The sequence below is a fragment of the Cavia porcellus genome, unplaced genomic scaffold (genome assembly GCF_034190915.1).
Source record: "Cavia porcellus strain 051 isolate PalLab524CR breed Dunkin Hartley unplaced genomic scaffold, mCavPor4.1 scaffold_16, whole genome shotgun sequence".
Classification (NCBI taxonomy): Eukaryota; Metazoa; Chordata; class Mammalia; order Rodentia; family Caviidae; genus Cavia; species Cavia porcellus.
The window spans coordinates 28381347-28406842 of NW_026947499.1; the positions used below are offsets into that span (position 1 = coordinate 28381347).

At 48.4% G+C, this 25496-nt stretch overlaps 2 protein-coding genes across 9 annotated transcripts in view; one reads left to right on the forward strand and one right to left on the reverse strand.

Annotated features, from left to right (window-relative positions):
* Positions 1–3173: 3173 nt before the first annotated feature.
* On the reverse strand, positions 3174–22869 carry Lhfpl7 (LHFPL tetraspan subfamily member 7). 7 transcript variants are annotated; one of them, XM_063226032.1, is made up of 5 exons: positions 20666–22869; positions 19864–19887; positions 12451–12663; positions 11484–11625; positions 3174–7486 (listed from the first exon to the last, which is right to left on the reverse strand). In XM_063226032.1, exons 2-5 carry the CDS (start codon positions 19885–19887, stop codon positions 7224–7226), a joined length of 642 nt encoding a protein of 213 aa, XP_063082102.1. In that variant the 5' UTR covers positions 20666–22869; the 3' UTR covers positions 3174–7223. The 7 variants fall into 7 exon arrangements, with proteins under 7 accessions (XP_063082102.1, XP_063082104.1, XP_023416634.1 ...); XM_063226034.1 differs by having other exon boundaries at positions 18128–19887; XM_023560866.2 differs by lacking the exon at positions 19864–19887.
* Positions 22870–22930: 61 nt separating this feature from the next.
* The window catches only part of Kiaa1671 (KIAA1671 ortholog), a 175946-nt gene continuing 173380 nt past the window's right edge, over positions 22931–25496 (forward strand). For both annotated transcript variants that reach the window (XM_005007292.4, XM_013141789.3), the window contains exon 1: positions 22931–23032. The gene's annotated coding sequence lies outside the window, so the exon portion shown is untranslated. The remainder of the gene's footprint in view (positions 23033–25496) is intronic.

Consider the following 25496-nt stretch of genomic DNA (forward strand, 5'->3'; position numbering starts at 1 on the left):
AAGACAATGCCCCAGTGACCCATCTTCTCCAGCCAGCCTCCACCTCCCAGCATCACATTCAGCTGGGAACTCATCAGTGGACCAATCCTTAGGGCCACCTCCCAGTATGCGCACATGAGGCTTTGGGGATCATCTAGATAAAAACTGTAAGATCTGGGCGCAGAGTTTTAGAGGTTCCAGTCTGTCATCAGGGTGGACCTGTGCAGAAGGGTGCTACATCATGGAGGAGTCTGTGCTGGAGCAGGGTGCTCGCCTCAGGACTGGGAAATGAAAGAGGAGGGGCTGGGGTTCCATCTCCCCTTCAAGGATGCCCCTCAATGACCTGAACTCCTTCCATTAGGCTCCACTCAGGTTTTCACCACTGATGTGAAAGTGATGGATGTGATAGTGTAATCCCAGCACCTTGGGAGGCTGAGGCAGGAGGATTACAAGTTCAAGTCCAGCCTGAGCAATTTAGTAATTAACAAGACCCTGTCTCAAAATTTCAAAAAAAAAAAAAAAAAAAAAAAAACAAAACATTTTAACGAGTGTATAGCTCCGTGCAAAGGCCCTATGTTCAATTTCTAGTACAATGCCAAAAAAAGAAAGTTTCCACCATTTCACATAATGCCTTCCTGGAAACCAAGACCTTAATATGAGCATTTTGGAGATATTTAAACTTCAAACTGGAACAGTTAAAGTAAAATATAGTAAGGACTTGAGAGGGATTAAAGGGACTAGCATCAAATTAGCCTTTCTTCAAGGTCTTAAAGGAAAATTGAAACATGATTTCTCACTTGTCCACCTCTGTCCACATTTCGGAGATCAGTGATTTAGGATCCCACATCTGCTCCTATATGGTTGTGTGGCCTGGGACAAGTGACTTGGCTTGTCTGAGCCATGGTGTTCTCATCTGTGAAACAGGAAAATATAGCCTCCCAGGTCTCCCTGTTTCCTGAGAATCCTTTGCCCCGAGCACCACCAGAGATGATTTGCTGTCTGGGAATCCATTTTCTTTGTTCCCACATCAGCTTTTCTCAGGCAAGCCTTTGCAGGGCAGGAAGATGTGGCTGCAGGAGGAGAACCCCAAGCCCCCGGGCCGTGTGATGGAGACAGTGAGTCTGCCCAGCAGATGCTCTTGGCAGCAGCAAGGTCCACCCAAACTGTGTAGTACATACTGGACTCTGCTGAGACAGGAGAGGGCAGCAGGTCTTTGTCTTTATGGCTGTAAAGCCACTGAGCACTGCGGGGGTGTGAGCCAGGACCAGGAGACACCACTGGAGCACAGACTGGCCGCTGAGGAAGGGCCTGCTCCCCACTCCCAGGTAGAATGTGAGTGGCCGGCAAGGCCACCAGCTGCTGGGATTTTCCATCTCATCAAGATGAGGCCCAGGATGACTAGGCTCTTCCTGACTGGTTTTTCCAGGCCTCTGTAGGTCCAAAGATTGCAAATAGTGAGCATCTCTTCTTTCAACAGAAAACATTCCAGAAAGATCCCTTGGTCTATTTCCAAATCAAGTCAGAGTCTCTGCAAATGGCTCTGCTTTGTGGGCCAGAGAGGCCCTCTCTTGGATGTTGCGGAATCAGTTCAGAGGGAAAATTGAGGACCATGGGAGTGCTGAGAGGGTTACATGAGAAGATGCGTCCCAAGTGTGAATGGGTGAGCTGTGGACCATTTGGGCACTTGCTTCCTGCTTTTTATGCCTAAGAGTCAAGGAGTCTTCCCATGAGAGGCGGGATTTGCACTAATGAGCTTCTTGTGCCACTGGGAACGTACTACGATTCTCTAGGCCATTGGAATATATGGCAGTTGCCCAGGTTTTTTCTGTCCTTTATACAAAAGTCCTCAAACACCAGGCATCAAGGCACACACCTGTAATTCCTGTACTCTGGGAAGCTGAGGCAGGAGGATTGCATCCAGTCTGGACAACTTAGTGAAAAAAAATTTCAAAAGCTCAGCATGAAGGCGCTGCATTATCCCCCAGTACAGCAAAGACAGATACAGACAGACGTGTGTACATAAGCAAGGGTGGTACCTTCTCTGCGATCTATGTGTTACAATAGAACTGGTCCTGGGGGTAATGTCAGATGTTCTGGGGTGAACATTAAAGGCCAGAAGAGTTTTTATCCATATAAGCCAGGAAGGTGGGGACAGAGAGAGCAAATCTGTGTGTCGCCTCCACCTGACAGATAGGTTTCCAGTCAAAGCTCTGCTGTCGGGTGTGGCTGTGGGAAATGACTTGACTGATCTGAACTTCACTTTCCACCTCTATGGAAGAGAGAGTAACAATGCATTGTTTAAAGAGAGCGTATCAGCTGGGCAAGGTGGCACACAGCTATAATCCCAGCCCTCAGGAGGTCGAGGCAGGAGGACAGTAAATTGGAACCCAGCCGGAGTACCTTAGTGATTTACAAGATCCCGTCTCAAAACATAAATGGGCTGGGGAATGAAGCTCAGTGTGAAGGCCCTGGGTTTAATCCCTAGTAGGTGCAGAGAGCATCATTGATGTGTTACATACTCACCATCTTTCCCATTCTAATAGCATAGCATCCTCTCTACTATGGCTTATGAATGAGACTGCTAACATCTTCTGCCCTACCATGGTCACGTGACCCAGTGCCAGCCGATCAGACTCCTTCTCTGGGATTCCTCTATGCTAAAGGAGGAAAGACTTCCTCTGGGCAGTCAAACTCAGGGGATATTGGCCTACAGCTGCCTGTGACTTCTACACGTGGAAGGCAGGCATGGACCCAGGGGTTCAGATGAACCTTCCACCTCCCTGTACCTCATGTTTCCATGGTTCTCCATGCTGGCTCTCAGAGGTCCCAAGCCCCTCATGGAGCCAACCATTGTAACCAGTTTGATAGGCAGAGGGGATCAGCTGTCAGTGGCCAGAGCATAGTAAGGGAAGATAAGGCACTGCTCCCGGAGAATGACAGTGGGTCATGATGAGCAGAATCCTCCCCACAAAGAGCGCAGCCTGTGTGGAGGATGGAGTGGGCAGCAGAAAGGCTGAAAAGAGACGCCAGATGGATGGTGGAGAGGACGCGTCCTTACCTCGCCCATTGTTGGTGCACAGGTGTACAGAATTGGCACTCACTATCCAGCAAGGAAATGAATAATGGTTCAATTCTCCAAGACAGGAGGAATTATAAGAGGGAAGGATGAGAGAAAATATATACACAGCCATGAAAGTTTTTCACAAATACATTTAATTATCAGCACAATCCTCTGAGACCAAGATTATAATTATAATAATAGTAGCTAATATTTGTTGAACTCTGTGCAGACATGGTGCCAAGTGCTTTTTTTACAAAGACTAAAATTAATTCTTGTAACAACCATGTAAGGTAAGCATTATAAGGAACCAGAGGTGAAGTAGGTTGCCTGAGCTCACACAGCAAGGAAGCAGCAAAGCTGTGATGTGAACTTGAGTACATAGTGATTTCATACAACTTTAGAATGGGCTTTTTCACTATTTTTTATAGTAGGAAAATTTATTAACGAATAGGAAAAGCTCCTGAGAGATAGAAGGGATCCAGATGGGTTGCAAATGAGCCCACTTCTCTAAGGAAGTTTTATAAATCAAAGTCATGAAAAGTACAATGTGGGTCAAATCATAATCAACCAGTAAGATTACAAGTATAGGTGTCTGTGTCTGGCTAATACTGATCGATAGTAGCAAGGGCGTATGAATGATATCATTAATCTTGGTCGATAATCTAGAGTCTTTAGCCTTAGTCATAGTAATTTTAGTACTAGTCTAATGGTCTTAGCCTAAGTCTTAACCTTAGTCTTTAGTGGGAGAGAATGGTCCACCCCTAATGAGACAGTGGCTTATTTATATGAGAAATCTCAAAAGAGTGGTACCAATAATCTCAAACTTCCATTTATCCCTTAGGGAAGTATGTCAATCTGGCCACTGTGACTTTAATCTTCTTCAGATATGTTATCTTCTCCAGTGACCCCTCAAGGGCCCAGCCCTGTCTGACTGCCTATAACACATTTACCTAACTTAGCTGTCTACAGTGTTCTCCCCACTGAAGAGGCACCCCTCACTGCAGTTAGGGGAGAAGTACCTTAGTTTTCATCTAGCTGCCTTGAGCCAAGAAGGATTTACAAGTTTGATCTAGTGGATCCTGGTAAAAAGGAGTCTGGCACATTTAGTTTTGGTCCCATCTGCATGATCACTTGGAGTTTGGCAGCCTCTAGGCAAGAATAAACAAGTTTTCCAAGAAGTAAAAGCACGTGTGACCAAAACCTGAGAAAACTGGAAAGGCAGATTGGGGAAGGAGAAGCAACAAATACTGTTCTTAAAGGGTTGGGATGGTAATAGTAATCAGGTGGCCTTTAGAGCTGTCAGTGGAGGTCAGCGTTTGGATTCCCTTTTTATATCTAGCTTTTATTACTGTGGAGTTATTTTTATACATCTTTTGACTATTCTTTTCTGTTAGGTGTTTAAGACCAAATTAAAGCAAGACCCATATTAATCAAAATTAACGTCTTGCTGTCTATCAAGGTCAGGTAAGTCTCCACACGCCTTACCTTTGGAACAGTGTGCAGAGCATCTCAGCTCTCTGTTATTCTCAGCTGCCAGGATGGCTAACAGTCTTACTTGACTATGTTGCTTTCTGTGAAAGACAGTTTTTCCTCTTGGCACACTGCACATTTATCAATTTCAGTCCTCTGGGGTCCAGCAGTCTCTCTGCTTAGGAGGTTGGGTGTCTCACCAAAGTTGTTGGATCCTGCAGAAAATGTTCCCTCATGTCCTGGTTCCTCACTGAGTTCGGCAGGCCTGGACCTAAATATTGGCGTCTCCATAGCCCAGCTACCTTTCTAGTTCTGGTCTCCAAACTTCACTTGTTGAATACCCAGGAGAGACTCTCAGTACATCAGTGTTGTAGTAGGGAACCATGAATTTAACTATTGTAATCTCATCTGGATACCAAATACTTTGAAATATAAAGTATAGCCAGAGGACAGTTATTTCTTACCAATCATGGTTGTTTTAGAAGTTAAATCTTTGCAGGACTTTTTTTTGTTTGTTTATTTGCAACAAGGTCTCTGTATGTAGTTCAGGCTGATCTTGAACTCACTACATAACCCAAGCTGGCCTCAACACTACAATGATCCTCTCCTGCCTCAGCCTAATTGTTGGAATTTTAGGCATACATCATCACACCTGGATCAAGCAGAATGTTAACAGACAACAACTATAGTTTTACAGACACAATTTGAGATGAAGAACCACACGTAGTATTTCAACATGACAATCATGATATTATCTTTGAAACACATCTTAGTATCTTAGAAGAGCCTTTTTAGTCAGCCATCTCCATTAGTACACAAAGAAGGTCTCATCCAATTTGTTAACCTTTAATAGGATATCCTTGAGAAAGCATGTTATATTGTCTGATCAACTTAGTACCTGCGCTTCTCTAAGTGTAAAGACACACAATGTACACATCTCTAAGCTTTAAAAAAGAAAGTGTAATTTGACTGGTGATCTCATACTGGCTTGACATGTACCTCTATCACAAGTACCTGGAACACAAGACAAAGGCAGACTCTGAGTCTAAAGGAAAAGTTTATCACCATAAACAATCCTGGCTTTACATTTTAGAAGACTTGTACACCTAGAAGGCATGAATACATTTAGTACACCATGAAATTAGCAATAATGAGTGTCACAGCTACAGTACAGAAACCTTGTCTCTTAATTTAGTTTTGTACCAAAAGCATCTTTTAATAAAAAAGCCTTATTGTTTTACCCACAGAATACTTAACCTTTTGATGATAACCAGTGTAAACATATTACAGTAATATATTTAGCAATGTTTATTGCGGTGTATATATGGGAGATAATGCTATGGAGATTATTGGGATCCCATTAATTAATAAAGCCTGGAATAAATATTCAAGGGGAGTCTTGCCCAGTAGTGATGCCAAGGGTAAGGGGCCCCCACTTAATTATCTTAATAAGTTTTTCAGATGACCTATGATAATCAGATCATAACAATTAACATATTATTCTTGACCCAGGAAAGTTATTTTACATAAGCAACAATATACAGTGCGTTTGTAAAACTTTTTTTGTTTTTGAGACAGGGTCTTGTTTTGTAGTCCAGACTGGACTTGAACTCACTGTGTAGCCCAAGCTAGCCTCAAACTCATGGTGATCCTCCTGCCTCAGCCTCCCAAATGCTTAGATTACAACCATACACCACACGACATCATTTTGATTAGCTGACAACTTGGGTGGACCCATTCTCTAAACTCTAATGACACTTATGTATAAGCCAATTTAAATTGTAGGCATAGGGGCTGGGGGTTTAGCTCAGCGGCATAAGCACCTGCCTTGCAAGCAGGCGGTCGTGAGTTCGATCCCCGGTACCGATAAAAATGAAAAAGACAAAAAAAAAAAAAAAAAAAAAAAAAAAAAAAATAAATTGTAGGCATAAATATTTTAAGAATCCCAGCAGTCAAAAATAAGGGGGGAGGGGCTGGGGATTTAGCTCAGCGGCATAAGCACCTGCCTTGCAAGCAGGCAGTCGTGAGTTCGATCCCTAGTACCGATAAAAATGAAAAAGAAAAAAAAAAAAATAAGGGGGGAAAAATGAAAAAATTGAGCTAAAAAGGAGCTGTAGATTTTGCAGCCAGTCACAAATTAAACAAACAGGCATAAGACATAAGACAATTGTTAAGAGACCAGGGTACACAAAGATACATTTAGCCAAGTTGAACCACAATAACCTTTTATAGTTTTTAGGTTTTAACTATAAATAGACTAGTCAGAACTTTTTATAGCTCAATTAGCAGAGATGTAATAATAATCAGAAGGAATAAAACCTTTTATACCTATGAAAGCAAAGACAGTTTAAAACAGGCCCGAGGCGGATGGTGAATCTGATTGGAATATCCAGCTACACAGGCTTCTCTCTGCTGTTTTGACAGCCACAGTTGTTTGATAGGCACAACTGATAACCAAAACTACTGTTCTGATAGCCACATGTAACTACTTCTTCTAAAGAGACAGACTGTTAAAGACAATTTTGACTATTTGCAAGGGAGGTGTGCTCAGGCCAGGTCTGGGTATAGAAGGAGACCAGGCGACACTCTTTGGCACTGTTATTCCAAGCTGTGGGGGAAGAAGGCCCACCAAGCTTCCCATCTACCCTGCGGCATCTATCTGTGATTGTTTCTTCAAAATGGGCTCTTTGAATTCTTTATTCCTGGGGGGCTTTTATTTGATAGTTTCCAGCGTGAGGATGATTCTGTCAGTGTCAGTGGAGAAGAATATGGCTCTCCCCTGGACCTTGGTCATGCGGGGCCACCCAACAATGGATAGGAGGCCAGCCAAGAGAACATAGAGGATGGCAGTCACATAGCCCCAGCCGAGCTGGCACTTCCCACTGTGGTACAAGGAGGAGCACTTGCAGACTTCTTTGGTGAACGGGGAGGCCAGGCTGATTGGGAAAACCAGAAGGCCCACGGTGGTGATGGTGGCTGAAGACACAGAGAGAAAATCAGTGGGCCTTGGGCTAATCTCATCACAGGCTAATCCCATCCCACTGTCCACCCTTATACACATCCATCCATCAACCATATCCTGGTCAGCTCATTATTTTCATTCTACCCAACTATCCACTCGCCCATCCATCCATCCATCCATCTATTCATCTGCACACTTAAGCCATCTGCCCCCACTGTCCCATCCATCCCTGTCCTCTGTCAACCATTTTGGAGGCTGTTCATTTTCTCTATCTATCCTTGCACCCAACCACTTGCCCTTCTATTAATATATACATTGTTCCATCAGTTTATCCACCCACCCATTCATCCATGTATTCATTCATCAAAACTGTTAAAGATCAGGCAGGATGGCACATGCCTGCAATCCCAGCATTTGAGAGACTGAGGCAAGAGGATCACTGTGAGTTTGAGGCCAGCTTGCAGTTCATAGTGAGTTTAAAAAACAAAACAAAACAAAAACATAGTGAGTTCAAGGCCAGCCTAAACCACATAGCAAGACCTTGTTTCAAAAAAACATTTGTAAAAAAAAACTGTTAGAGGAAGCCAGGTATGGTGACACACATCTGTAATCCCAGAACTTTGGAAGGTTGTATCACAGGGATTGCAAGTTTAAGTCCAGTCTGGGCAATTTGGTAACTTAGAGAGGCCACAACACAAAAACATTTTTAAAGGCCTGGAGATGTAACTCAGTGAGTGCAAAGGCTCTGGGTTCTATCTCCAGTACCAAGAGATAAAAAATTGTTGTCTGTAGTCACTAGAGAAATGAAAATTGAAAGATACCACCCATGCCTATTACATGAATGACTGCCAACCAGAAAAAAATATGGTAGTTCCTCAAGCGATAAACCATCGCTAGGTGGCCTAATCATTCCCCTTCTGGGTACATACTCAAAAGAATTAAAACCTGGTTCATCCGCCATCAACTGGCATTCTTTACAAAAGCTGAAATGTGGAAGCAACCTAGACATCTATCAACAGATAATTGGAGAAGAAAAATATGGTGCAGACATTCAATAGGATAGTTTTAGTTAATTATTTTCCAGCTGACCAAAGTGTATATATTTATCATATGTAGCATGTTGCTTTGAGGTCTGTATATAGCTTTGGGAAAATTAAGGAAATTCTGACACGTTATAACCTGAATGAACCTCAAGGACATTACACTCACTGAAATATGCTGGTTACGAGAGCCCACAAATGTGTGATTCCACTCATCTGAAGCAGGCTTATCAAATGCACAGTGACAGGAAGAATGGTGGTTGCCAGGGAGGAAGGAGAGAGACAGGGATAGCAAGCAACGGTGTCTGGGGTACAAAGCTTCAGGGTTACACGTGAAAAGAGTTCTGTGGGTGGTGGTGATTATTGCATAACATTATGAATATGTTGAATACCACTGAATGGTGCCCTTAAAATTTTAAGACATATCTACTTATATGTAATTTACCATGTTAAAAGTTTGTTAAAGTGGGGCTGGGGATTTAGCTCAGCGGCAGAAGCGCCTGCCTTGCAAGCAGGCAGTCGTGAGTTTGATCTCTGGTACCGATAAAAATGAAAAAGACCAAAAAAAAAAAAAAAAAAGTTTGTTAAAGTATTCCCATGTTGCAGTTAATTGATACTTTGTGTGTGTGTGTGTGTGCGTGCACGCGCGCCACCATGCCAAGCAAAACAAAGCACAAGAATGGAAGGTATATAGAAATATATAAAAATGATATAAACCAAAAGCAAAAGGGCTGGGAGTATATCTCAGTGGTAGAGCATTCCTGGTTCAATCTCCAACACTGAAAAATAAAAACAAACACTGAAAAATAAAAACAACACTGAAAATTTTTAAAAAAACAGTTGGGGGTGCTGTGCTGGGTACTAGTGATACTGATGAAATGAGCCTCCACCCCAGCCTCTGAGGTGCTCACACTGCAGAGCCCTGGCCACACTGGCCACCTGCTGCCGCCGGAGTACCAGGCCCTCAGTCCTCCAATACCTCTGTCCCTGAAGGTCCCAGTGCCACCATGCCTTCTGTTCTTGGCTGACCCTGGCTGTCCTCCAGCACCACCTTGAGTGTACCCCTTCCAGAAAGCATGCCTCGACCCTTGGCATGGCACATGGGTCAGGAATTCCAGAGTCCTCTGTCATCCTGTACTCAGCCCTCTAAGCTCAAAGGTCCATTGAGTGGTGCCTGGGTCGAGTGTGGCCCCAGGGGCCCGCACACTGACACCTGACTCCCAGTGTGAGGCACTGAGAGGGCTGGAGCGCTCTGACTCTGCTACTCAGAGCTGGGGCCTTTGAACGTGACTGGGGTAGATAAGGTCCTCAGGCCAGGGTCCCACAGGTGAACCCTGGTGGCTGAAGAACGAGAGATAGGGGCTGGGGATTTAGCTTAGCGGCATAAGCACCTGCTTTGCAAGCAGGCAGTTGTGAGTTCAATCCCTGGTACCGATTTAAAAAAACAAAACACAAAAAGAAGAAAGATCAGAAGATACAGTGTGAATGTATTTGCTTGTCTCTCACCATGTGATGCCCTTCACTGGCTCAGAACTCTGCCTGCCAGAAGGCTGTCACCAATTGGGCGTGGTAGCCTTCATTTGCAGTCATAGCACTCTTTGGAGGCTGAGGCAGGAGGCTTGCATATTCAAACCCATTGAACTTGGCAATTGCTGAGTAATTTAGCAACTTAGTGAGATCTTGTCTCAAAATTAAAAAGAAAAAAATCTGTGTATGTGAGATATCTGGGGATATAGCTCAGTATGAAGGCCCCGAGTTCAATCACCATGACCACAACACAAAACAAAACAGCACCAAATGCAGCCCTTCACCTGGACGTCCAGAGCCATGAGCTAAACTGACCTCTTTCCTTTACATCCAGCCTCAGTGTTTCATTATAGTAATGCAGAACAGACTAAGACACACTGTAACAAAGCCATGACCCCACTGGCCTCTGCCATAGACACTGTGAGCCAGCCCAGAACAAGGACTGCATCTTCATCCAGTACCTGAACAAGTAGCTGGGGGCATCTGTGTAGCGCTGAGTGGCCACCGCAACTATGGTGCAAATGGCCATGTGCCTGCCTCCCCCTCTCCATCAGTCGGCCTGGCGGTGCAGAAAGGTGAGGAGATGGAGGAGCAGATATGCTGTCTCAGGAGAGTGAGTGGATGCTGTGAGATGGGGAGGGGCAGGTGAGGGAGGGAAGCTCGGGAGAGACAACCTCCTTGGCCAGAGGCTGGGGCAGCCCTCGCTGAGACAGCAATGCCTGTGCAGAGCCTTTCAGCAACAGGGACGGGGTGTGGGGATTTGCCGGAGGGAACTGCTGGCTGAAGAAGCCAGGTGGTGCTGACGGCCAGCGGTGGCCAGCAGGGGGGCTGAGCGGGCTGCCAAAGGTGAGGCTGGGTCAGGGTGCCTCAGAGGCCAGGGTAAAGAGTGTGGATTCACTCTGTGCCGTGGAAGCCATGGAGGGTGGGGAATCTAGTTGGCCCAGCGATCTGGTTTCATTTTCGCAGGACCTGTTTGACCGGTGGGAGGCACACAGACCACAGACGGGTGGGGTGAGGGGCTTAGAGGCGACAGTGGTGGAGAGTTTGTGGCATGAGGCTACAATCCAGGCTTGGACAGGTGCCTGCAGAGACTGTGTGTGAATTACAGAAGCCCAACCCTTCTCAGCAGGAGCAGCCTTGAGTGCTCCCAGCTTGGCAAGTGGAGCATACACTTGTTGTTAGATCTTGGCCAGGCAGGCTTGTGCCACGTACAACCAACCCAACTGTACAGGGTAGCTTGGTGAAGATGGCACAAAGTTAGATGGATGGGAAACAAAGAGGTTCAGATAAGTAGACTGGATGCCACCTCCCATTCCCCCAACTTCTGAATATACTACCGTGCTAAGTTTATCTCAGATCTGAGGTGGGCAGCCAGACTCTGTTCAGAGCTTCATCCATCCATTCATTCATTCATCCGTTCCACAGATGTGTCCAGAGCACTCACCTGCTGCTGCCTGCATCCCCGGCACTAGGCCACTGCCCCTCCTTGGGCACAGCTCTTTGGGGCCCAGGGCCCAGGACAGCAGGAGGACTGCACTGGAGGCCAACAGGAGCCAGCCCCCCAGGAGCATCGAAGCAGAGACCTGCTGGGGACAGAAAGAATGGAGGGTGGGCAAGAGTGCTCCATGCTTCTGCTACCCGGTGCTGAGTCCCCAAAGTGTCCCCAGTAGGAGTCATTTGCTTCAGGATGCGTAGCTGATTAAACACTGGAGCCACAATGAAGGTCCTGGTGACTGAGTACTGTGCCCACCTTCACTAAGTACCTACTAGGTGTCCCCAGCACCAGACAAGCACCTAGTGGTGCTGTGACATCACCTTTGTGATTGGCTTTGAAAGCTGTGTAATCTTCCTCGGAGGTGCCGTACTAAGTACCCAATTGCTGACCCTCTCAATTGTTGACTGTGCATTGTCATGGGGATTTCAGCACCTTAGCTTTCACTTTCAAACCTAGCCAAGCTTACAAGTGGCCAGTGAGGTATGTGCAGGTTGTACACTGCTGGACTCTAGAAGAAGCAACTGGGTGGTGATCATAGATTTGCATATTGATTTATCGGGATTTTCCAGCAGATGGCAGTGTGGTGTCTGGAAGAAGAGATGCCTTTTCTTAATTCCAACAAAGGTGCTATATGGGCTGGTGGCTGCCTTTGGAATCACCCTGAATGTTTGCTAAAATACAAATAGTCAGACCCCACCCTGCATCTACAGACCCACAGGTCTGGGTGGAGCCCGAACTTGGCATTCTTGCAAAGCTCTGCAGGTGTTTCCAAACCCGTGTGCTCAGTTCTAGGGAGACTAAGGTTTGTCCACAGGCACTGGGACACAGAGGGGAAGGGAAAGACCCTCAAATCCCACCCAAGGAAGCCAGCATCTCTGTCCCTCGGCACCAGTGACCCGAAGGGCACAGTTCTCACCCTCCAGGCAGCATCAGGCATGTCCTCCAGGGACCAGAAGGTCGTGCAGCTCTGGTTCCAGCTGTTACCTGGAGGCCAGGAGCAGTAGGTGAGGACGCCAAAGGAGAAGGTGGGTGTCTGGAACCAGGCAGGGGAGATGAGGCTGAGGGCCGAGAGGCAGGTCAGGGAGAGCCCCACGGCTGCCCACACGCCACCTGCCATAAAGGCCGGGACCTGGGGGTCAAGGCAAGGTTAGTGGTGAAGGTGGTATAAGGTGCCCACAGCCAGGATCAGAGCCCAGGGCATCAGTCCCCTTCTGCATGGTGATGCCAGAGAGGAGCCAATAGCTACAGCAAGGCAGGTCTAACATGTTCTGGAAGATGAACTCCCAAGCCCAAGGATCGCTGTTCACACTCTTTGAATGCTACCTACTCCTACCTACTCCTCCAGCACATCATCATCAATGGTCTGCATCGGGCCCCTCATGTTTCATTCATTCATGTTTTTGTTCATTCATTCATTCATTCATTCATTCATTCATTTTCTGTCCAGAAACCCTCCTCTATGCAAAAAACCACACACACATGCTGGGTTTCCAGCAGCCACCCTGCCCATTAGCAAACTCCTTCCAGACACTAATCACTATTGTTTGATGTGTAGCATTGGTTTTTGGTTTTTTTTCTGTAGCAGAGGATTGAGCCCTAGACCTCTCCCAATTTTTTTTTTTTTTTTTGAGACAGGGTCACTCTTGAATTTGTGACCCTCGTGTCTCAGCCTCCTGAGTAACTGAGATTATGCATGTACCACTACACCCAATGTGCTGTGTATCATTGTGTTTGGAGGTATTTTTACAAAACTGGCTTCTGTAGATGAATGCATTTTTCATTGATGTAAATGGTATAAGTTTGTGTACAGCATTCTGCTTCCTATTGTGGGCACCAAGTATCACACTCTTAGGATTGGTTCATGATGCTGTAGGTACATCTATTCCATCTGTCTTCAGAGGACTTCCCTACAGGCAGACCCCTAAGGCCTCACCTCCTAAAGCCATCACCTGGGGCATTAGAATTTCACAATACGAATTTACAGTCTTTGCCTATTGAGAACATGTGAATGCGATTGTGCTTGTTTTATTTTGTTGTGTTTTTTATTTTTTGCGTTGGCTTAGTGTATAATAGAACACCCAAGGTTGGGTAATTTATACAGGATGGAAGTGTTTGCTGATGGCTCTGGAAATGGGAAGTCCAAGAGCACAGAACTAGAATCTGCTCAGCATCCGGCAAGAGCCTTGCCTGGCACAGGGTGAGGCAGAGCAAGCGAGCCAGCTCAGGTCTCTCTTCCTTTTCCTGTAAAGCCACTCAGGCATCATGGGGCCCCACACTCATGACTTCATTTACCCCTGGTAATCTTACAAAATCTCACCTCCAAAAACCATCAGCATAAACTGATTAAGTTTCCAACCAGTGAACTACTGGGGGTCACATTCAAACCACACCAGGATGCTATTGGTTTAAAACCAAGTCTTTGCCAAGCGATGACAGAGGTGCTTAGATGACTCAGCTGAGACCTGAAGCTTGGCTAATAGCCCACTCTGTCCCTGATGTCCAGAAGGGAACCCAAGAGAGCAAGCATTCTCAAGGAAACTCAGTCTGTGAGCTGCCAACCATGCAAAAGGCACCGACAGAGGTGTCCCAGGGCCATTGCTACCCACCTGGGGCTTAACTTTGGCAGTTGAAGCACAGGCAGCACTTTCAAGGTGGCAGGTATCCTGGGCTGGAGGATGGTGAGCCCATCTACCATTTCCCAGCTGTGGGACCCAGGGCAAGTTAACTGATTGCTCTGGGCCTCTGTTTCTCCATCTGCATAAATCCCAGGGATCAGGTAGGTTGGGCTCAGTCACTGAACAGGTGAATGGGTAGAAATCGATAGAGGGGACTGGATCTCCTCTTCCCTGACATGTGAGTTTGGGGACACCTCAGGTCTCTTGAAACTGGGATGGAGGTTGCTGTACTGTCATGGAAGGGATAAAATGCATGTACACTGCAAGTGGAGGGGCAGGGATAAACCCAAGTAGGGCCAGAATCTTGCATCTCGCTTTTAGGATTGGTTCATGTTCCTGTAGGTAGGTGTAGCTGCAGCTTTTCACTCTGGAATTAGAAAAGCCTGCCTGGCTGCTTGCCAACAAGTGAAATTCAGTCTGATGGGTGAGAGAGAATCCCCCCCACACACACATACTAGATGTACCCCAAAATCCGCCTCTCCTGTGGGTTGGCAATACTTATCCCAGGGGTGTAATTCCAGTCAGAAAGCTGGGGGGGGGAGGGGAAGCTGGGTCCACTGAGACCAGTGATTTCACCTCTCTGGCTGCACTAGTGGCTTTCTGGGTGTTTCTGACCTTGAAAAGAATGTGTTCTCCAGATAATGCTCAGTGTCACCTGGGAAAATCACACCAACTGACCAAGTGCCCAGAAACCTAAATGAGGCATTATAACCCGAAACCACATCCGGCCAGACTCCAGTTAGCTGGACTCCAGCCAGGAGGGCTTGAAATGGACTGGATACTTTTCTCCTTGGCCTCCACACTTAACTTTTTCTTTTGTTCATTTTTTTTTTCTCCTTTAGTACTGGGTTTGAAGACAGGGCCTTTGCACTGAGCTACATTTCTAACCTTTTACTTATTCATTTTTTTTTTATTTAAGGAGAAAAAGAAAAAAAACAGAAAAAGGGTACAAGTAATACAAAATTTAAAAAATAAACAGTAAGAAATCACTAGTTAATAGATTACATATTCTCATCTTAGAAATAGTTGTTCAAGTTACAAAATTGAAGCATATAAAGAGGACTTTCAAACAGGGAGAGAGCAAACAGTTTTGTTCAATGATCCAAAAAAACTCAGTAATATGGTTATCTATCTTAGATACTTATTCATTTTTTAAAAAAATTTTTGAGGCATGGTCTCGCTAAGTAGTCACTAAGTTGTCGCATGCTGGACTCAAACTTGTGATCCTCCTGCCTTAGCCTCCCTAGGTTGGATTCCAGGCAGATGCCACCATGCCTGGATTATGCATAACTTAGTAGCAGTCAGCATTTCTTACACATGCACCAAGCTCCCTTCTAAAGTTCACAGTGGTTCATTTCATGTAACCCTCATGGCCAACACATGGCCACCAAGTGTTGTTCTCATCAGTCCCACTGTAGAGGTGGCAAAACAGAGGCTCAGAAAGTGACCAAAGAGCTGAAACTTCAGCTTGGGGACTCAGGCTCCTGAATTTCAGTCATAAGCCCAAAGTCCAAATACCCCAGGAGCTTCCCAGGGCTTCCCAGGGCTTTCCAGGGCTAGGGCATGGTCAAGGCTTCCAAAAGCTCTGGCCAGGGAATGAATAGAGCCCGAAGGGCCAAGTCAACCCCAGAAGCATCTCAGGAGAACTGCGGTTGGGAGCTGAGTGGTGGCTGTCAGGAGTCAACAGGCCAAGCTAACCCCACACAGCAGGTTTCCATGTCCTCATCTATAAACTGTTTATCATTTATTCATTGAACTTTTATGTGCCCAGCTCAAAGTCACCCCCTAACTTCTGCCCCCAGAGTCTAGAGGTGCATACAACATATTCCCTTTTTTCAAAGAAGCTTAGAGTTCTGTGGGGCAAGACAGACAAGCAAGATATGATAATATGATCCACCCATCCATTTGTTTATTTGTCCATTTGTCCATTCATCTACCATCCTGTGCACCCACCCATTCACCCAACAGGTATTAATTAAACATCTACTAGGTCCCACGAACGAATGCAGGTCCTGAGGATTTAACAGTGAGGGAAACAGATCTCCTGCCCTACTGGGAGAGACAGTAAGGAATGAGTGACTAATACCTACGCTGGCCATGGATAACTGCCTTGGCAAGAAATGAAGCGTGGAAGACCGATGCCAAGTGACCAGGGATGGTGAAAAACCTTCTTAGAAGGTGAACTTTGAACAATGGGCTTCAGGTGAAGCAGAGTCATGTGGATATGGGGGAAGGAAAATTCCAGGCAGACAGAGGGGCAGGAGCAAAGGTCCTGCAGTGAGTGTGTGCATGGCACAGAGGAGCTCGGGTGACAGGAATGAGGACAGTGAGCGTGGTGGGTCTGCCGGCAATGACACGCATCAGCTTTTAATTTAGAGTGGGCGGGGAGTCAGAAGAAATCAAGTGGGGTTCGCTGTGACCCTTATGTTTTTCATGCCTCTCTGGCTGCTGGGTGGTGATCTAGGGAAGAGATGGCAAGGGAAAGGCAGTGAGATGTGAGTCCGGGGCAGGCGGAGATTGAGTGGAAACTTTGTGCTCAATCTAGAGCAGCACAGAATACTAAAGAGAGGAGACAACGAGATAAGAAAGAGTTTAATGAGGGGGCACGGAGGGAGTCAGCAGAGAAGGCCGTGGGGGCTCCCTGCAGGCTCTGAGCGGGGAGGGCTCTGGGGACTGGTGTGAGCTGACTTATTTCGTGAGAGTGCAGGGTATTGGGTAAATCTTTACACACATGAGCTTTGGCAAAGACTTTTGGGAGGGAGAAGCCATAGGGGCTTCTGGGGAAAGGAGCTATGCATTATCAGGGCACAGCTTTGCCATGATGATTGTGCTGTCTCTCAGATGAGGTAGGGGATCTAACAGGTGGGACTTGGGGGACGGGCAGACAGACAGGAAGGTCAGAGTGCACAGATTCTTTTTTTTTTTTTTAATCTTTTTATCGGTACCGGGGATTGAATTCACGACCACCTGCTTGGAAGGCAGGTGCTTATGCTGCTGAGCTAAATCCCCAGCCCCTGAGTGCACAGATTCTGCATCTACCCTGCAGGCAAAATGTCAGACTGGTTTTGTGGGCGGAGCAGACCTAGGGGTGAGAGGAAGGCAAAGGTGCCTCTGGGGCTTGTGAGCTAGGTTCCTGAGGCGGTAGAACTGGCGGAGAGCAGGAATCGGCAGGAAGGAAGCGCAGGTGTTCAGGACCCCATGTGGGTGAAGCTTCAGCTCCTGGATGCACAGATGCACACAGATGCCCCGCCCCCAGGCAGTGGGACGCAGGCACTAAAGAAGGGTCTCAGTCTGGGGTGCCCCAGGTTCACACTGAGCTCTGACCCTGGCTAGGTGGGTCCCAGGAAGGCCCTTCACCTGCATCTCTAATCTTACTCCCTCAGCCCCTCAGCCAGGCAAGTCCACATGCTGGTTCTTTCCAAGCAGGTTGGCTGCATCATCTGGAAAAAATTATGCAACAGCTCTAAGCCTCAGTTTCCCTGTTTGAAAAAAAAAAAAAAAAAGGCCATGCCCTAGACCAGCAGGCCTTACCCTTTTAGAAGTGATAAATTCCTTTGAAAATATAATTTAAAGTTATGGATATAGTTGGGGGTGGTGGCACATGTCTGTAATCCCAGTACTCTGGACTGCTGAGGCAGAAAGATTGCTAATTCAAGCTCAGCCTGGTAATTTAGTGACTTAGACCTTGTCTCAAAACTAAAAGAAAGAAAGAAAGAAAAAGGATATATAGCTCAGTACAAAGACCCTGGGTGGTTCAGTTCAATTCCTAGTATGAAAGGGAGAGAGAGAGAGAGAGAGAGAGAGAGAGAGAGAGAGAGAGAGAGAGAGGAGAGAGAGGCAGAGAACGAACTGCTCCATGCAGGCCACAGACACACACACACACACACACACTCCTCCCCCCAGTTTCCGCTGCCTCACCCCAATGGCTCTTCCCTCCGGAGCAGCACTCTTCAGGTGAAAAACCTCCAGCACAGCTCTCCTGCTTAAACTTATGCTTCGGGCACAAATCTGTGATCTCCTAAAAGGTCTCTCTCTCCCTTTGAGGGAAACGTGCAGGTCAGGGAACAAAGCCCAGGCACGTGACAAATGTGTTTTTTCTTCTCTGTTCCTTAAATCAACAACTTTGTGCTGCAGGTGGCTCAGTGGGCCGGGCCAAGAGGGAAAAGCCAGTTCCAGATGGGGATGAGGGGAGGAAGACAGGGTATTTCTTGGGCAGGGAGGGCATAAAGGGCAGTAATTGGCCTACGGTTACACACAGGTGCAGGAAACCTGGTCACTGCCGTCTCTTTCTGCCCTCTTAGTTCTACTGCAGGGAGCTGGCTTACATATTTTCCTGTATTTCTCCCAGGGCCTTCCAGGGAGCTGTGGGCTTCCTAGAATCAGGCACTGAGTCTTAAGTATCTTTATCCTCAGCATCTAGCACCTGACTCGGCAGAACATGTGCTTCTACTGTATCAACTTTTACAGAAGGGCAACTCATACTGGCCCAAGTAGACATGAAATTTATTGGCTCCCATAACTCGATCTCCCTCCCCTCCTCCTCTCTCTCCCCATCTCCTGTTCTCTCTGCTGAGTTTTTTCAGGCAGATTCTGATAGTATTTGCCAAGCTCACATTTTCAGCTTCAGCAACCCCAAAGTAAAAAAAGCTTTTACTCTGTTGTTACATATTTGCAACAAGAGTTGCACTGATTCATTCTCACTAAACAAGATGCATTTTCATTGGACAAACTTGGGTCACATATCCACCTGTCAGCCAATCACTGTGGCCAAGGTGACAGGCTGCCCTGATTGGCCAGGTCTACTTCCTGTGTCCTGGGGTTGAGTTTGGGGGTTGTCAGGATGTCCATGCACCTAGTACTCCTTTAACTGAAGGTGAAGGAACAAAACTGAGGTGCTGTTTGCAGAGGAGGGACAGATCTCTGTTGCATAAGAATAAGAGTATCACCCCATTGTTGTGAGCACAATTCTATGGCACCACCACACCCAGCTTAATTAATTAATTTCTTTCAATCACCATTTGTTGAAAGGCTTTGGAGGAACCTGGTTCTCAGTGCTGAGGTTTTGGACCCATGTCATCTTCAGTCCTTCCAGGCCATCAGCAGTGTTGGCCCCTGTCCAGCATCCACCCCTTCCCATGCAGGGACATGCCTGTGTCATGCCTATGGCTTCCAACACCTGTAACTGCTGCCCCAGCTGACCTGGCCTGGGTCTTTGAGTGAGGCGGCTCTGGGTCCTTCTTTGCCCTCTCTGAGTAGGAAGAGCTTCTCTGTGGCTGCCTGTGACACAGTGCTACAATCCAGATGCAAGGAACAGCTGGGTCTGACTATGACAAGTGCAGACAGGAGGCAGGAGGTGCCAGAAGGACATCCTTGCCCTTGTCCCTGCAGTGGTCACTTCATGTGGCTTCTCCAGAGACACCTTGAGTGAGTGAAGGAAACCCTAGCTGGATTGTCTTGAGACTCTGGCTAGTCCTGTAGGGCATTTGCTCTCTCTCTTCTCTGCTTCCAAGTCCCTTTTCCTTTAAGCCCCTTACTGAGCTGAGATTATATTTCCAGTAAAGCATTAATGACCACATAAGATTTGTCTCTGGCTCTGTTTTCTAGAGCTGCCAGACTGAGCTATTTGCTGTGTGACCTTGAGCAATTTACCTCACCTCTCTGAGCTTTAGATTCTTCATCTGTAAAAAAGGAGAAAATAACAGGTCATTTCTCATAGGAGTATTGTGGCGTTTAATAAGACAGCAAGCAAAGTACTTGGCTTGCTAAATGACAGTTTCATTAGTATCATTATGATCAGCCAGGCACTAGATCAGATCATGGGAAAACATTTACTCAGCACTGAATTCCATAAATATTTGCTGAATGTGAGCTCTGCTGCGTGCTATGCTAGCCTCTGCTCTCAGGGGACTCAATCTGGTAGGTTAGAGAGGAAATAGGCAACTGTCCTACAGTGTGATTCCTGCATAGCAGGACTTACGCATCTCCTCCCCTGTGGCGGGCTGGTAGTTAGGGAGGGCTTCTGAGAGGAAGCAGTGTTAAAGATAAGGCCCAAGGGACATGTAGTCATTATCCAGATGATAGCTATCCAGATGGCTAGGGCTTGGCCTGGATAAAGGTCTGGTGTTGAGGGGAAAGCTTTCAAAGAACACACTGGTTCTCACTTTCAAGAAGCAGGTAAGTAACAAGCAGGCATAGTGGATAAAAATCCACCCCCAGAATGTCAAGCTTCTGGGGTCCAGATCTACAGTGTCCAATCCAGTAGCCATGGCCACAAGGGATTATTTATATTTAAATCAATTAAAGTGAATACAATGTGAAATTTAGTCCCTCAGCTTCCTGGTCACATCTTGAGTGTTCAATGGTCATCTGGGCCAGTGCTGGACAGTGTAGGTGTCGTCTGCATCACTGCAGAAATGCTGCTGTTCAGAGCGGCCAGGCAGGCTGGGCACACCTTACCTGATCAGGATGGGCTTCCTGGAGGAGGAGGCAGAAGATTGCAGGGATGGTTCTTGGAAAGTCCCTGGTTGGCGCTGTCCTGTAACCTCAGGAACAGAAAGCCAAGGCTGGAAGTAGTGGTGAGGGTGTTCATTCTGGAACAAATGCAGAGCCTGACACCTCTTTGGGTCAGGAACGGTCTTTTGGTGTGTGCTGTCTGGCAGCTTCTCACCTGGGCAGGAGGTTACAAGAATAAAGGGGAGCCAGCCGAGGAGGGGCTGAACCAGGAAGTCCCGCCCCTCAGGACCAGAAGTACTCTGGGAGTTGTAGTTTGGTACTTCTGGGCTTTCTCCCTTTTCCCTCACAGGCTGCCAGTCCTTGAAGAGCTGCAACCCAGCAGAAGGCGGTCACTACTGGGGTCACATCTGGGTTAGGGGCCTCTGAAGGGGGTGGTCATGAAAGGATGGAGGCGAGGTGGCAGCGGCAGGACTAAACTGGCGGGGAGCTGAGAAACATGGAGTGTTCTGTTAAAGGAACACCCCCTCCCCCTTGCATTCTAGTTCTTAGGGAGGTTCCTATGAGCAGCAGAGTTGGTCCCCAGTTGGCTGGCCTTCATGCATTCAGCCTTTAGAGCACTATGGTGTTGCCCAGCCCTGCAGAGGTCCTGGGGACCAGATGTGAGTGTAACCTTTACAAAGACAAGCTGATAATCATCTGCTTCTCCTGAAGGAATATACTACCTAAACGTGGAGAGGATGAAATATTAACTTTTTAAATTTATTTTTCGCAGTACTGGGGATTGAATCCACGGCTCTTAGCACTGGGCTACATACATCCCCAGCCTTTCCTGCCCTTTAATTTGACTTTTTCAGTGAGACAGGCTCTCACTAAGTTGCCCAGGCAGGACTCAAATATATAATCCTTCTGCTTCGGCTTCCCTAAGTGCTGGAGTTACAGGCATTAGACACCATGCCTGGTGATTTTAACTTTCATTCCAGTCATCCTGGGTTTCCTGCCTCAAAGATCACTTCATGGAAAGAAGTTCTACGTGAAGGTCACTAAGATCAGTCTTGCTGATGACTGTGCTCATGATATCCAGCTAACCAAGGGTAATAGCAAAGGCTTGGCCGCGTGGGGCTACGACTCTCCATTTCTGGCTTCTGTCACTCTGAGCAAGTCTGTGGGCTAGACTTGGCAACTCCCTTTATAGTGGGGTCCAGATATGGATCCCTAGATCAGAGATTGCTGTAGGAAGGGTCAGTCAGCCCCTAGATTGCTGTGGGCTGCCATTCTAACATGTATCAACCGCGTGAGAAAGATGAGGCAAGCGAGTGCCCTGACAGCCCTTTGGAAGCCATGCCATGTAGTGTACGTCTTTGTCTCTTCAGCTTTGTCACTGTCTGACTTACAGTAAAGGCACAAATGATGTCTAGTCCTTTAGGTATTCATTCTCTGTAATTTTCCTTAGGAGCACACATCATAAATGTAATTCACTTTTCTCATGCAGTTATTACCACATTATCTGTAAGTGCCACAAGGGCCTAGATCCTGTCTCACTACTGTATGTCCAGCAGGCAGCATACAGTAGGTGCTTAGCAGAAAATATGCTGGGAGGGTATGGTGGTGGGTGCCCATACTGTTAGCTATTTGGGAGCCAGGAGTTTGAGGCCAGTCTAGACAATACGGAAAGGCTCTGTTTAAATAATAATAGCAACCACATATATATATATATATATATATATATATGAATAAGAATAACTGAACAGGCATTTCCTCTTCCAGGGGCAACTTCCTGCGATTCTCTGTAGTTGTCCACCAAGTCTCTAGATTCCCTCCCACACCGACACAAAGGCAGTCAGCTTCCTGAACAGCATGCACCCCCAAAAGAGCAGGCCGCCGCGAGGGGCGGAAGAGACCTCGCAGGCTCCAGCAATCCAAAGGTTCCCTGGACAGACCCTAGCCAAGCGCCCGCTGGATTCCGGGTTGACCGAGGCCCCGCGGGCGCAGACCTGCTGGCGGGTTGGTGCCCATCGCAGGGCACCCAGGCTGGGCTCTGGCGATGGGCCCGGGGACGCGGAAGGGGCTGTGAGCCACGTTCCCAGCCGGACACGGAAGGCCCGTTAGAGATCTGGCCGGATGCCCAGGACTAACGCCCGACCTCTGACCCACAGTGGTCCCTGGGCCAGCCGGGCGGGCAGGGTCCCGCGGCCGCGCTCCGCCCCGGGGCTTCCGCGCACGCGCCGCCGGCCGCGGTTCCCATAGCGACGGGGCGCTTCCCGCCCGAGGCCCCGCCCCCAGCAGGATAGGCTGCGCGGGCCGCGGCGGGCAGGTGCTGCGGCTGCGGGCAGGTGGCGGCGCGGCGCGGCGCGGGTCGGCGGCGGCGCTAGGGTAGGTTGCGCGGCGCCCAGAGGTGGGGGCTGGCCTGCCGCCCCGGGTCTCGATCTGCTGAAGGGCTGGGAGGTGGCGGCGGGTAAGGGCTGCCAAGTTCTTGCCGAGGCCCTGGGAGAAAAGTTGGCAAAGTTGGCTGAGGAAGAGAGGCGGGGACGCAGTGGATTCCCTGGGCTCTGGTTCCGCGGGGACCAGGCTCCCGGTTTAGAAGTGAGGGATCCGTCTCCTGACACTTGAGAAGGATTCTGCGGGAAGGATTCCGCACGGGGCTACGAATGGATCCCTGGCCATCCGGCTGACTACTTGGGAGGAGACCTCAGGAGGGGATCAGGCGCCGTCGGCCTGAGGTCCCCTGGATCCCCTGCCAGGGAGTGACGGCGGAGGGTGAATCGGAACCGAGATCCCTCTGTCTCTACGCCGGTCCGAGCCTTGGGAGTGGATTCCGAGACGCGATCTGGTGCCCAGCAGCTCAGGGATCGCTGGAGATCCAGAGTACCCAGGCTGAATGTGTTTAGGATCGGAACGTCCGTGCGGGTTGGAGGCCCTGGAGGAGGACTGTAGGCAGCGAAGGCGCCGGACGAGGAGGAGCCCAGGGCGGGGAGTGGGGGGCTCGTGGGGGTCGCGGGGTGCGCGAGGAAGGCGGTGCGCCGGGCTCCCGGGGTGTCTTCCCCGCGGGGCCTGCGCGCCTCTCCGTGCGTCTTCCCAGAGCGGTGGCGCCCAGATGGGATTAAGGCTCAGTCCCTCAGGCCCGCGTGGTTCCCGCCCGGGTGGCGGCGCTGCCCCGAGCTTCGGGTGGGGCCCCTCGAAGGGAAAAGACTCGTTGACCTCTACCCGAGCCTGACCTTTCCACACCCTCCCCGTACATATTCGTCCTGTAACCCTGCCCGTGTCCCAGAGCCGTGGACTTGTGACCTCCGCTCACCTAGGTGCCTGGGGCTTCCTGCGGGCTGGCCCTGAACTTTCACTAGACAAGAGCAGCCATTACCTTCTGGAAGGAAAAGGGCTGTACCTGTTGCACAATGAAAAAGCTGCTTCTTTGTGACCTTGGACAGAGTGCTTAACCTATCTGAGCTCTAGTTTACCCGCTGAAGAAAATGAGGTAGGACCGCGTGGGAGGGGGGCGGGGGGGTGCTCACGTTCCTCCCTCTTCTGGAGCCCGGTAGGGTGACTGGAAACCCTAAGTGTGAAAGGGGCTTTATAGAGATCAGTGCCTCCGTTTTTCTACGGCCAGTCATTTCCCGTGTCCCATCCCCCAGCTTCCCCTAAGGTATCAGAAGCAAAGCTCCAGACACCCAGCGTGCTATCTTTCTAACTGCGGGATTAGAGGCTTGTATTACTTGGCCTTTCTTCCGGATGGATCAGTTGCCCCTTCTAGTCCCCCCTTGCATAGAGAGTGCCACTGGGGTTTCGCTAATCAGTAACCAGGACATTTGGACAAGGCTTTTCCCTCAGCCAACTTCTCTTTGCTAATCCATCAAGGCTTCTGGACAAACATGTATCCACCCCCAGACACCGGTGCCACTCTCCTTTCTTTGGACTCAAAGGACAGTTGCTGAGGGATTTGTGCAGATAGGAGCCCGGGACTTGATGTTGTGGTGGTTGGGAATCGTTTTTAAAGGATGTATGTGCTTAGCAAGGGTGCAATTACCCAGGAGAAGCGCAGAGTTTCGGCTCCCAGTGTCTGGGTGCAGGTTTCGGCCTGGCACGTGAACTGTCTGGCTCACTGCTCTGTAGTGAGCATCTAATACGCGGAAGGCGTTGTAGGCATAGTGCGGCTCCAAGGCGGTTCAGGATCGTCCTCCTGCGATTGCATTTTGGCTTTGGAGAAATCAGCTTGCCCTGCTATCTAGTGCCAACTCATGATGCTGGGAGTGTAGCTCTCACCCCAGATTCTCAGCTGGACCCCCTGCACCCCATGGGGGGCCCGAGGGCTGGTCTTGTTTAAACTGACCTGACAGACCCACCAGACCAACTGTCTGCCCTGAGCATCTGCCAAATCTTAGAATCCCTAGTAGATTTCTGTGACCAACTCAGAGAACAAGCCTGGGGGGATATTTTGTGCGTTTATTAGTCAACAAATAATTTAAGAAACTAGGTCAAAATGAGGCTCGTCCCATCCTTTAGGGATGAAGCCTTTGTGAAAATGGTCATTTGTCTAGAAGGGCAGGACAGTGGTGATGGAGAAGGGGCTGATGCCTTAAAGCATGTGGGGCTGGGGGTGGAGATCAAAGAGTTCAGTTCACTGGACCACTTGCCATGGAAAGACATTGGTGTCAACGGTCCCAAAGATGGAACAGAGACCAAGAGGTAGCCCTGGAGTATGTGGTGCTGACCAGGGCCAGGCCAACCAGGCTTAGTGGTTTGGACTGTAGTCCTGGGAAGTGGGGTGCTGTGGAAGATTCCTTGGCCTGATAAGGGGAGGTGGGGGAGAGGGGCTGGCCAAGAGGTTGCTGGGAAAATTCAA

Coding starts and splice junctions, on each gene's coding strand:
- Lhfpl7 (XM_063226030.1), bottom strand. CDS start 19,923: ATGAGAAATGACCTGTTATTTTCTCCTTTTTTACAGATGAAGAATCTA. Junction 12,664..19,863: donor AGAATCTAAAGCTCAGAGAG/GTGAGGTAAATT, acceptor CTTGACCCCCAG/GTCCCGGCCTTTATGGCAGG. Junction 7,487..11,483: donor GGGGATGCAGGCAGCAGCAG/GTGAGTGCTCTG, acceptor CTGTGTCTTCAG/CCACCATCACCACCGTGGGC.